The sequence below is a fragment of the Apodemus sylvaticus genome, chromosome 2 (genome assembly GCF_947179515.1).
Source record: "Apodemus sylvaticus chromosome 2, mApoSyl1.1, whole genome shotgun sequence".
Taxonomy (NCBI): Eukaryota; Metazoa; Chordata; class Mammalia; order Rodentia; family Muridae; genus Apodemus; species Apodemus sylvaticus.
The window spans coordinates 118187222-118200346 of record NC_067473.1 but is presented as its reverse complement, the minus strand read 5'-3'; the positions used below and the strand labels follow the sequence as shown (position 1 = coordinate 118200346).

At 43.2% G+C, this 13125-nt stretch overlaps 1 protein-coding gene across 4 annotated transcripts; it reads left to right on the top strand.

The window, feature by feature from the left end:
• Window positions 1–5087: 5087 nt before the first annotated feature.
• Window positions 5088–13125, top strand: Cnbp (CCHC-type zinc finger nucleic acid binding protein). 4 transcript variants are annotated; one of them, XM_052174267.1, is made up of 5 exons: window positions 5088–5247; window positions 10404–10520; window positions 10640–10732; window positions 10890–11091; window positions 12046–13125. In XM_052174267.1, the coding sequence occupies exons 2-5, from the start codon at window positions 10418–10420 to the stop codon at window positions 12161–12163; spliced, it is 516 nt and encodes a 171-aa protein (XP_052030227.1). In that variant the 5' UTR covers window positions 5088–5247; window positions 10404–10417; the 3' UTR covers window positions 12164–13125. The 4 variants fall into 4 exon arrangements, with proteins under 4 accessions (XP_052030227.1, XP_052030224.1, XP_052030228.1 ...); XM_052174264.1 differs by having other exon boundaries at window positions 10404–10541; XM_052174268.1 differs by having other exon boundaries at window positions 5089–5247; window positions 10893–11091.

Genomic DNA, 13125 nt, shown 5'->3' with positions numbered 1-13125 from the left:
CCCAGCCAGTCTAGTCCTGGTGAGTTCCAGGCTAGCCAGGGTTACATAGTGAGATCTTGAATAAAAAAACAACATAAATAAAGACCCCAAACAACTTGTGATGGAGGCATGTGCTGATGGATGATACTGAAGAGATAGAGGTGGAGGAGACTGGGTTCAAGGCCTGCCCGGCTCCACCTCTGCCTGTACTGATGGAGGAAGAGGCAGATCTCTGTATGGTTCAAGGTCAGACTGGTCTATGTAGTGAATTCCAGGCCCGGCAAACAAACCAACAAATAGACCAGAATAATGAGGAATCCCCATTCAATAGTAACAGATGATAGAATGAGCCTGCTTGCTGGATCCAGACATTTTTATGAAGGATTTATATTCATAGTTTTAATGCTTGGTCATCTAGCCTAATGTTGATTCCTTTTTTGTTTAGTTTTTTTCTTCAAGATTTAAAAAAAAAAATAAATGTAATTGTGTGTGTGTGTGTGTGACTTTGTGGGAATATGCACATGTAAGTGTGCACTAAGAGGAAGGGGCTGGGGTCCCCGTGCTAGAGTCACATAGTCGTGATCTGGGAATGGGACCTTTGTCCTCTGCAAGAGCCTGCTCTTAATCACCAAGGCATCTTCTTGCCTGGTGCTTTGTTTTTGAGATCTCACATTTTAGTCCTACTTGGGGACTGGAGATCTGCCTCTTCCTCCATCAGTACAGGCAGAGGTGGAGCCGGGCAGGCCTTGAACCCAGTCTCCTCCACCTCTATCTCTTCAGTATCATCCATCAGCACATGCCTCCATCTCTCTGTAGGTCGGCGGCCGTCCTCGCAGTCTTCCCATCTTAGTCTTGAAAGCTAGGATTACAGGTGTGCCCCACCACACCCAGTCTGGTTTTCAGGATTTAGTCCAGTCCCTGCCTTTCTGCTTTGGAGGCATACATGGGGTGGAGACATCAGTCTGTTCCCCTGTTCCTGGGCCACATACTTTCCAAGTAAAGTCATAGCAGTTTCCCTGCTGGCACAAAAACCATAAAGGAAAAGACCTATGTATCCTCTCAGTCTGACAGCAGAATCCAAGGCATGTGCTTTGCAGCTGGGCACTGAATGGGAAATGGAGAGTTGGCAGGAGTAGCTGCTCAACTGTGACCTGATTTAAGGACCGAATCCTGCTGAGTCATAGCACTTTAGCTGGTCCTCTCTCCAACACTCAGTGCTTTCTTATGGCCCCCGCTAACCAGTACATTCTTCAAGAGCAAGGTCTAGAGGACAACTGAGTACCTTTGTAACCCATGTGGCACTAGGCACAATGACTAACCCTGAACAGGGAGGGAGGAGGGGTAAAACACATCCCCAAGGACAGAGCCTGCTCCAAGAGTCCTTTTCTTCAGTACTATTGACAGCTTAACTTAAGAACCATTATACTTTACTTACATATTTTTGTATGTATGTGTTTGTGTGTGTTTAGAAATGTGCTACCGCACACATATAGACGTCAGAGGACAGGTTGGGGGGGGCATCCATTCTTTCCTTCTAACACGTGGGTTCAGATATCAAGCTCAGGCCATCAAGCCTGGCAACAAACACTGTTACTGTGGAACTGTCCTGGTGACCCACAGCTTAGCTTTTGGTAAAACTGGGTTTTTTTTTCTCCCTCATTTTTTAAACATTTCTAGTGAAATGGTGGTCATATTCAAGAAATACTTCCATTATAGATCTCCTTGCTAACTATCCTAACAACTCATGGCCAGTCTGGTTTCATGACTTGTGATAATTACAGAATGCTGGACGCCAAGTGAAGAGTCATCAGTTGTCACACCACCACGCCCAGCTTCAAAGCAATTTTTGGATTTCTTCCCCCCCCCCCCCCCCCCAAGACAGGGTTTCTCTGTGTAGCCCTGGCTGTCCTGGAACTCACTCTGTAGACTAGGGTGGCCTCGAACTCAGAAATCCGCCTGCCTCTGCCTCCCAGAGTGCTGGGATTACAGGCGTGTGCCACCACTCCCTGTCAAAGCAATTTTTAAGATAAGAAACCTTTCATTCCTGGGCCTAAAAGTAAGGTTAAACATTTTATGTGTGATTGTACTTAAAATGGTAAATTAGAAACAAACCATAAAATTATTAATTTATCCTGATATGTTGTTACGCACCTTTCATTCCAGTAAAAAGAGGTAAAGGTAAGCAGATATCTGTGAGTTCGAGGCCAGGCAAGAGTACACAGTGAGATCCTGTCTCAAAAGCAAAAAACAGTTTAGGGTTCCTTGTGTCCTGGAGCAGTATGGACTTCTTTTATAGCCTTGCCTTATACATACTCATTGCTAGGATTTAAGAAGATGCTCCTTATCTGCAATTGCTTTATCTGCAAGGCTGGATATGATGGTGTGTGCCTATAACCCCAGCTTGTGGGCAATGGAGGCAGGACATCAAGAGTTCAAGGTTATCTTCTGCTATAGTGGAGTTTGAAGCCATCCTGTGCTTGGAGACCTAGTCTCAAACAAACAAACAAACAAACAAGCAAACAAGACAGAAATATAGACAAGGGAAAGATGCTGTGCTTTCAGAGCAGTCAGAGCAGCGGAAGGGAATCTATCTATAAGGCTGAATAAAATTCCCACTAAGAAACAATTGAGCTGGGCGGTGGTGGCGCAGGCCTTTAATCCCAAGCACTTGGGAGGCAGAGGCCGGAGGATTTCTGAGTTCAAGGCCAGCCTGGTCTACAGAGTGAGTTCCAGGAAAGTCAGGGCTACACAGAGAAACCCTGACTCAAAAAACAAAAAACAAAAATAAAAGTAAAAAAGAAAAAAAAAGAAACGATTGAAACAAAAGCTACCATTTTACTACTGGTAAGTCTGATGTTATACATTTTACTACTGGTAAATCTGATGTTATAGCTTAATCAATTGCTAAGGATTTATTCAACATGATTGGAGGTGTGACCTTCTTTTGTGCTATATGCTTTATTCTTTTTGTTTAAAGGCTTAAAAATAGCATTCGTTCTTAAAATGCACTCACAGTTTGACAATTGTTGTGTATTAACACTGCATTAAACACAAACTGCTGCTAAATGCTTTGCGTTGAGTAATGGTGATTTAAACCTGGGTTTCATGTCTCTCAATCAGTCACAGCCTTGGAACCAGGAGGATCCACTGAGATGACATGCTAGGGGACAGTGGCTCAGGTCCCCATGGTCACCAACAGACACTCCTGCTGGCAAGGAGGCTCATCCTGGTTTCACCAGCTAACTTTTTTAGGTTTATTTTTATTTTATGTGCATGGATGTTTTGCTTGCATGCATGCATGTGTGTGTAGCACGTGGCTGCAGTGCCTGTGGAGGCAAAAAAAAAACTTCTGGATACTCCAGACCTGGAATTACAGATGGGTGCAAAATGCTATTCAGGAGCTGGTAGTTGAATCTGGCTCCTCTGTAAGCAGCCAGGATGCTTTTTAGCTGCGCCATCTCTCCAGACCCTTGCTGGTATTTGTTAGTTTTGGTACTGGGTATTGGATCCAGGACCTCTACCGTTGAGTCATGTCAATATCTTCATAGATTTCTATAATCAGTTGAATAAAAAAATGAATCTGGGCATGGTGGCATGCTTACAATCTCAGATCTCTGTGATTCCAGACCAGCCTAGTCTATGAGTAGTGAGTTCCAGGATGGCCAGGGCTATGTAGAAACTCTGACTCAAACAAGAACAACCACAAAGATTTATGTGTATGTGGCTGAGTGTATTTATGTGCACCTCCTAAGCTGGAGGACATTAGAGCCTTTGGATCTGGAGTTATTGTTATTTGTTAGGAGTAGTTGGGAACTGAATTCTGGTTCCCTTCAACGGCAGCATGTGTTGCTGCTGCTATTGCTGGTCTTGGGGTTTTGTTTTGAGACTGGGTCTCACTATGATTGAACATTGTGTTCTTTGGTTGAAATGGAATCCAGAGTCTTGTGCAAGCGAGGCAAATGCTCTACTAAACCATATCTACAGCCCAAAGGTCTTACTATGTAGCCAGGGCTGATCCAGGACTTGCTATGTAGATTAGGATGAATTTGGACTGACAAGAGATCCTATTGCCTCAACTTCCCAAGTGCAAGGATTAAAACTATGCCTTGCTGCAAGTGCTCTTAACTTCTAAGCCATTTCTGCAGGCCCATGTTGAAGTTTAAAGAGTAAGTCACTAGTAGAAAATAAAATTTAGACAAGTTTTTAGTACTTTTAAGAACTCAAGAGATTTGAGACTTCCAGATTTTTCATGTCTGTAGTAAAAATTCATTAAAATCAGCAGAGTTCTAGAATGTTTTAGTTTATATAGAAAAAAAATTTTTTGGGGGGTGGTACTGCTGGGAATCAAACTCAGGACTTACAGGAAAAATTTACACGAAAGCCTTCTGCTTTTGAGGACCTACAACTACACACAAAATCTCTTTTGGAGACACCATGAAATGCAAATGGAAGGTCACTCCTGAATGTGGCAGCCCAGGCAATGACTTTTCTCTCTTATCCATAAATCCTAGGGATGTCTGTCATTCATTATGGGTCACAAGAAGTGTTGTGACACAAATCACCTGTCATCTTCAACCTCATTAGGCATTTTCATCTGGGGTTACTGCAAGCCAGGGGCACTAGCAGCGTGCTGTCGGTTTATATCCAGGATACACAAAAACCAAACGCATCTAATGGACCGTAATGGTAGCCACAGCCGCTTCTATGATCAGGGCACTACAACCTTTCCTTCAAACTTAAGTTTGTTCTGGAAACCTGGCCTGCTTCTGAGTCCCACAGGCTTGGGAGGTTGGCCCCCCAAGCCGCCACCACGGCTTGGGCCAGTCCCGTAAGCTACAGCTGGCGAGAACCATCACTCGGAGCTGGAGTCAGGCCAGCAATGGCTCGAGGGACGAACTGCCTGAAGGAAAGCAGCGAAACACCCATCGGAGAGCCATCTCTACCGGAGAACCCAGCTACGGGCGGGAACGCCATGAGCGCGGCAAGACGGAAGAGGCTGGGCGAGGAGCAGTGCGCCCCGCCCCCGCTGCCCTCGCGCAAGGCCGCGCTCCCAGCGGGCGATTCTGATTGGCTGGCCTAGCTTCCTGCGCTGATTGGACCCGTGGGCGAGGCGGAGGAGAGCCGTGCGCAGCGGCGTGTGTGGGGCCGTGTGCAGACCCGCGTGTGGCGCAGGCAAGGACCCTGAAAATAAACAGCCGCTGCTTTGCGAGTCGCCTTCTCGGTTCTACGTCCGAGTCTCCTCCGCTGTGGGCAGCTCAGACGCCGAAGGTGAGAGCCGAGGGTGTAGACTGCGCCATAGAGGTCGCGGGATTGGTGCGGCCGAGACCGACGGAGGGCCGGAACTGCGAGGCGCGATGGCGGCCGCACCTTGGCCTGCGCCCTGCTGCGTCAGGCGCGGGGCTCGGCCCGACTGCCGCCTCGGCCCCAGTTTCTGGCCCGCCGCACTCGGGCGGGCGTCTTGGCTGTCCTGCGGCGCGGGCACCAGGGCCGGTGCGCGGGGGCCCTTCTCGGCCCCCACGGCCACGCAGGCCTCATCCGTGTGGCGACGAGGCCCGGCGCCCTTGGGGCCGAAGCGAGGAGGGTCGCGCGCGGGCCTAGCGCGGAGGGCCAGTGTGGCGGGAACTCCTGGAACGGGGCGGCGTGGCGGGGGAGAACGCCTGGGCGAGGTGGAGGTCCCTAGGCCGAGCGCCGGGTGGAGGCCTGACGGGCCATGTGCCAGCGGCTGCGGGGCCTCGGGACCTGGCCCGTGACGAAGCCCGCGCACGCCACTGTAAGGCTCAGTCTGGATTCGGTCCTCCGTACTGTCGATCACTATTCAAAGTCCCGATTTCTTGTACTTTGTATTCGTAAGCAGTTTATTCGACATCGCTACTCAAAAGAAACCACCTTTGCTTGAGTCGATGCGATTCAAGTCTTAGGCCCTTCAACACCCTTCCCCCCACTCCCCCCCCTTTTTTTTTAAATGAAACAGGAGCGGGGTGGGAAGGACTCTAGGTTGTCAGGCCTTTAAGGCCATCAGGGCGGCAGAAGTCTTTGCCAATATTTCTTGGATTAAATGGATATAAATTACAAGCAAGCTTCGGAAGTAGAGTTGGCAAAGATCAATCTAGATTTTTTCATTAGCGTGAAAACCTGTTTTAGAACGGTTTAATCGCTCTCACTTGGGTTCGGGTGTTGATTTTATAGGTAAAGCTTTTTGCTTGTTGCCACATGTCAAGCACATGGCCTCGGCCACCAGGCACTTTCAGAGGAAGTGACTACATCTGGGGTGGGGGTGGGGGTCTTGGAAAGGAAGACATTGCACAGCAATCGGATGATTAGGTTTTTGCTATATTCTTGAAGACACAAAATAGACAAGATAAACCACGACACTCAATTTGTCTGCATTGAAGTAAAGGGGGATTAAGTAATATCCCCATTTTATCCCCAAATTAAGTTTTATGTGATAAAAATTAACCATTGACCCGATTTTGGAGACACTTAATGCCGATGAATTCATCTTTGGATTTAAATTTGAATGTTTGCTAGCTATTTGTTCCTAGTACATGTTGAATGGATTTTGGAAGTTTTAAAAAGATACATAAAGTGTAGTCTTTATCACTTTTATTTTTTAACTCTGATGAAAACTGAAAGTTACATTGGTTAAAATGAAAGCTTATCAAATTAAATTGTAACCCCCAAAGCCCTAAGTAATTTTTTTCTTTTAAAGCTTGTTAAGCTTGCATCTTGTCTACAAGGAACTCTTTGTATGCTGGACCAAAAAAGGAATAATTTATTGGAATCCCAAGGGCTGAATTAAGGGCTTAATTTTTCCCTCAGATTACAACTTCTGGTAACAAGTTTTTAATACTACTCTGTGTATTTACCTTCTGCTTCACATTAGGAATTTATTTCATTTGAACTACTTATTTTCATATTAATAGCAAGAGGTAATTTAGTTCAGAGATGTGCAGTTTGCAAAATGTTTTAAGACAAGATATCTGAAGACCAAAGGCTTATATTTTGGCAGTTGGACAACTGCAAGTATTAAGATTTTTGTAATGATGTATGACTTTGATTCTTTTTACCTTTTAGACTTAGGAACATTGTATAGTGAATGAGGCACTGCTGGGGTGATTTGCTCCATTAGGTAAATACATTTCCAGAGAGATTTCACCTTCCTCTCCTAGCCTCTAGACAGGAAGTGGAGAGCCAGAACACAGACACCAAGGCTTCCTGGCCAGCTCTGTGCAGACGGCTCTTTTCCATACTGCCTCTCTTAATAGGGCTCTTGTTCTGGAACTGTCTAATTTCAGGTTAAGTTCTTGGGATAATAAAATGAACTCATGCTCTCATGCAAATAGGAAAGCTTTGTACATTATGAATACAAGCCATGTGTGATGATAAAGGCCAATATCATAGCAGTATCGGGAAGGGTGGACAGGATTGCAAGTAAATTTGAAGTATGCCTAGGCTGCAGAATAAAATTCTGTCTTAAAGGGGCAGGAAAATCCAGGAGTGGTGACACACTCATTTATTACTAGAACTGAGGCCCATCTCTTTAAGTTTGAGGACTGCCTCCTATATTTCATAAATTCCAGGCCAACAGAGGCAGCATATGGCCCTATTCCTAAAAGGTGGGGGAGGTAGAAGAAATATGAAAGTGCAGAAATCTGGAGTTGACTACAAAATTACTAATGAGGTTATTTAGCTAGTGAGATTAAGCTGTTAGTATTTGTGTTAACACTTAGAAAGTTAAGAAGACAAAAGATTTTGACCTAAAATCAAGAAAGATTACTGTGAATAAATTAAAAATGACTCCAGTGTCTTACCTATTGTAGTTTTTATTTGGTTTTTCTAAAAGAATGATACTTTTGCATTGGGGTTTAAATTACATATAAGAAGCAGCATATATGTATGTATGTGTGTATGTGTATTTCCCTTTATCACTTAGCTAGTCTTAGAGGATTTAGAGGCAAACTGTTGATATCTTGTCAGTCTGTATGGCTTTAGTGGCAAGTCAATTGTTCTCAGATTTGTTCTATTATGATGATGAAGATGCCTCCCCCCACCCTCGGGCTGGATTCTTTTTGTCTCTGTCTTGGAACTCATTTGGATTTAGAGATCTGCCTGCCTCTGCCTCCTTAGTCCATTTTCCTTGTTAAAAGGGAGTAAGGATACATAACTTGAAGAGTGTGTAAGATAGTAGATTATGTAATTATGGCTGACACAGTAGATAACTCAGTCTTTGCACAGGTAGTCAGGGCAGGCAGATATGGGTATAACATCAAGGTCAGGTAGTAAATTGTAGGATCAAATAATTCCTCCCAGTTGATACTCTTTTTCATCATGGTGGCCAGAATCAGGTAACAGGCTGTATCTTGCTTTTTATTATATCTAGTTTGTTGCAAAAACAGAGTGTGGTGTTGTGGTGCCATGCCAATTTACTGGAGCATAGATAGATGTTCAGAGGACAAGAACTGCCCTGTGGTCTCAGTATAACAACTGTGATAAGGCAAGGGTAACTCTTTGCTTGGGAAAAATAACTTAAGGGTTTACAGCATAAAAATGAATGTAAACCACTGTTAAGGAAGTCAGATGAAATAGTAAAGTTAGCTCAACACACACCATAATTGGTAGTAAGGGCCCTGTGTCTTATAGGTGACAAAACAAAATGGATAGCCAAGTTAACTAGCTAACCTGAACTTAACTGTGATTCTAGAATCTTTTTATACTGTTCAGATACTAGCAAGAGGAAGAGAATACACATCTGTTGTCTAACAGCAGTGAAAAGTATTCTAGGTTTGGAATTGATTTTGCTGATCTTGTCTCACCACCATGTTACTGCTAGATTGGTCTAAACACTTGATCATACTGCTCCAGCCTCCTTATGCTGGGATATTAGGCATGTACCTGCTTGTGCCTGATGATGCTGCTTTTTACATTTTCTTTCTCTTAAGGTTTTACTAATTGTGTGTGTGTAGTCTTGGAAATGGAACCCAGGGCTTCAAGAATGGGCCAATGCTATACCAAACTACAGTTCTAGCCCATATTTGTTATTTCATATTGGCATTTTATGTAGCACTTTATGATAGTAATTCTACAGAGGTCTGAGCAAGCTTGTGTGACAAATTACAGTAAGATGGAGACTTGGCTGCTGGCTCATTTTAGTTAACTCTGGTGGAAATACTCAACTACTCTTGTAGTTTTAGGTATACTTTTTCCCCTCCACTTAGAACTTTTGTTGAATTGCTCTTTATACTAGCAATACTTTTATTAATTTGTATGACTCTTTGTCTGCATGTTTGTGTACCATTTGTGTAGCTGGTGCTAGTGGAGACCAGAAGAGGGTGCCCAGTGTCCTAGAACTGGAGCCATGCCAATGTTGGGTAGAGAATTCTAGTCCTTCCACAAGTAGCAAGTGCTTTTAACTGTTGAGCAATCTCCTTTAGCCTGGAGGGTTTTTTGTTTGTTTGACTAGTTTGTTGTTTTTCATCAGAAATTTCCTTACGGAGTAAAACTTGATCCCCTATTAGAAGCAAAAGCCTTTGCTCCTAAAAATCTGCGTGCATAGAATCATACCTATGATGTGAGAAAGTTGAGTTTGAGTGAGTGTACCCTTAATGAGTACTTAATTGAAAACATTAACATAGTAAATTAGTGGAGTAACTTGTGATACCAAGCATATTTAGTGCTTTACTGTTAGTATTTGATTAGATTGAATTGGGTAAGGTAAAAATTGTACAGAGAAGAAAGACCTTAGGGCCTCCTCATCTCTGCAGAAGCCATGGGATATAACTGCTAGTAAAATGGTCACTATATGGCATGCTGCAGTGATTCATTCAAAGGTGAGCTGACTCAGTCTCAGCCCTCCAAGAATATGACTGAAAGCATTGTTAATGTGATTTGATAGTTGCTAACAAGCACCCTGGGTTTTACTATGAATTTGAGGCTAGGAGATGTGTTCAGATTTTTTTTTAATAGATTTGGTATTGAGATGGCTCATAACAGTATTTAGACTTCTGAGCTCACTGGCGGTGGGTTTACTTTGGTTTCAAGTTTTTGAGAAAGTGAATATATGTAGCCCAGGCTAGCCTAGAACTTAGGATTCTCTGCCACTGTTGTTGGCTTAGTATTTCTGGGCAAAAGTAAGTTTTTGCTTTTGTTTGTTTGTTTGTTTGTTTGTGTTTTTAGTTTCCTTAGGCAGTAGGTATTCTTGGCACACACATACATACACACTAAGCTGGACCAGGAATATTGAGATATTACTAAGATTATTAACATAGGCATGTTAATTCATATATGCCACATTTAGAAGTTGTAAGCTACAGTTTCAGAGTTTTTCATTTTGCATATGGTAGTGGGATTTGAACTAGTAAGGAGATAGTGTCTTTCTAACCAGTATGAAGTCTTAAGTGTTAATAATATTTTTTGATATTCCAAAGCTCTCACTGCAGCTATGAGCAGCAACGAATGCTTCAAGTGTGGACGGTCTGGCCACTGGGCCAGGGAATGCCCTACTGGTGGAGGTCGGGGTCGTGGAATGAGAAGCCGCGGCAGAGGTGGTTTTACCTCGGATAGAGGTATTTTTGTCGAATAAAAAATTTTGAAGTACTCCAGCATTCATTAATATCAAGACTGGCCTGATTATCCCAATTCTTTTTGTTTCTGCTCAAAATAGGGTTCCAGTTTGTTTCCTCGTCTCTTCCTGACATCTGCTACCGCTGTGGTGAGTCTGGTCATCTTGCCAAGGATTGTGATCTTCAGGAGGATGGTAAGTATTTAACACTTCATACTCTTGGGAGAGGTGAGTGTGTACCTACACACAGCTTTGTAAGGTTTTCTAGCTTTGAGGGTTTGTAGCATGTAGCTTAAATGTACTACTTGATAAAGGTTTTATAGTCTTGTTCTGCTTCTTTTCCTTATTGTTGAAGCCTGCTATAACTGCGGTAGAGGTGGCCACATTGCCAAGGACTGCAAGGAGCCCAAGAGAGAGCGAGAGCAATGCTGCTACAACTGTGGCAAGCCAGGCCATCTGGCTCGTGACTGTGACCACGCGGATGAGCAGAAGTGCTATTCTTGTGGTGAATTTGGACATATTCAAAAAGACTGCACTAAGGTGAAGTGCTATAGGTGAGTCATGAAGTGGGTCCTGGAAAAACTTGCACCTTTTTGTGGAGGTAGTACCTGTTGAGGACAGCTTGTGACTTGTTCTGCTTCCTTGGGGTAGATCATCATCAGGCCTAGTAGCAAGTAGATGACTTTACTTACTGAGTAGTCTTGTTTTTCCCTTTTTTGAGATGACTTCACTATGTAACCAAAAATGTCCCTCAATTTGAGGCAATTTCGACTGCTGTAGCTACCACTCCTGACAAAGAAGGACTGCCTCTGTTTTTCTTTTGTGGTACTAGGTTTTAGACCTAGGATCTCAAACCTGGTAGGCAGACACTACCACTGACCCAAGATAAAGTGTACAGTGTAGAGTTTGGGGCAGTGAGGGCTCAGTGAGTGTGAAAGGACTTGTGCAAGCTTGTATCCCATAGGGAAGGAGGAAACAAAGACCTGTTTATACTTTGACTTCCCATCTATGATCTATGGCCTGTGTGTGGTGTAGTTACTAAGTGCTGCTGGGGCATATAAGTAAAACCTTAGGGATTAATTTACAAATAACGTCATCCTTGCTGATGTTTTGGAATTGGCTTGTTATGGCAAGGTTTTTGAGAACCTAATTTTTAATCCATTCTTAGTTAAAAGGTATAAAGATTTTAGACTCTTGGCTGGGCACGATGATTTAACTCCCATCCTGAAGTCACAGTACACAGCTAGAAGGTTGTGTTTACGGCCTGTTTTCAAGTCAAGCAGTGTAGTCCTTTTAGAGAATGATGAAAACACTTCAGTGCACTGTAAGGGATTTAAAAACAACCTGGGCAGTAATGTCTCCTAAAAGAGAATAGTCTAACAAAGAAAAACTTAACCTGTTTGTGTGAATAAGGTTTTTTCTTCTGTATTGACCATTGATCTGAGAATAGTGTTGTTCTGAGAAGCAGTGTCAACTATGTAAAGTCTTTTTTATTTTTTATTTTTTAGGTGTGGTGAAACTGGTCATGTAGCCATCAATTGCAGCAAGACAAGTGAAGTCAACTGTTACCGCTGTGGCGAGTCAGGGCATCTTGCACGGGAATGCACAATTGAGGCTACAGCCTAATTATTTTCCTTTGTCGCCCCTCCTTTTTCTGATTGATGGTTGTATTATTTTCTCTGAATCCTCTTCACTGGCCAAAGGTTGGCAGATAGAGGCTGTTCCCAGGCCAGTGAGCTTTACTTGCAGTGTAAAAGGAGGAAAGGGGTGGAAAAAACCGAATTTCTGCATTTAACTACAAAAAAAAAGTTTATGTTTAGTTTGGTAGAGGTGTTATGTATAATGCTTTGTTAAAGAACCCCCTTTCCGTGCCACTGGTGAATAGGGATTAATGAATGGGAAGAGTTCAGTCAGACCAGTAAGCCCTTCTGGGTTTGAGTGTGTTCCCATGTAGGAGGTAAAACCAATTCAGGAAGCATCTAAGCTTCCATAAATAACTTTAATTCTTAGCATAATGATGGCCTTGGATTGTCTGACCTCAGTAGCTATTAAATAACATCAAGTAACATCTGCATCAGGCCCTCAGAACATACAGTTGAGTTGGGAGTAAACTGAAAAGACAAATGTGTCGAAGGCTGGCGCCAGGGAATCTGGCTAAAAGCCTAACACAGAAGCAGCTTCATCCCAGTGTTGATGCTGGACGTACAGATGGTGAAGGCAAAGGTGTAGAACACATTTTTTCAAAGACTAAATCTAAAACCCAGAGTAAACATCCAATGCTCGGAGTTAGCATAATTTGGAGCTATTCAGGAATTGCAGAGAAATGCATTTTCACAGAAATCAAGATGTTATTTTTGTATACTATATCACTTAGACAACTGTGTTTCATTTGCTGTAATCAGTTTTTAAAAGTCAGATGGAAAAGCAACTGAAGTCCTAGAAAATAGAAAATGTAATTTTAAACTATTCCAATAAAGCTGGAGGAGGAAGGGGAGTTTTGACTAAAGTTCCTTTTGTTTGTTTTAAATTTTCATCAATGTATATAGAACAAAATGCCATATTAAAGAGGGGACTGTGGAGGACTGAAA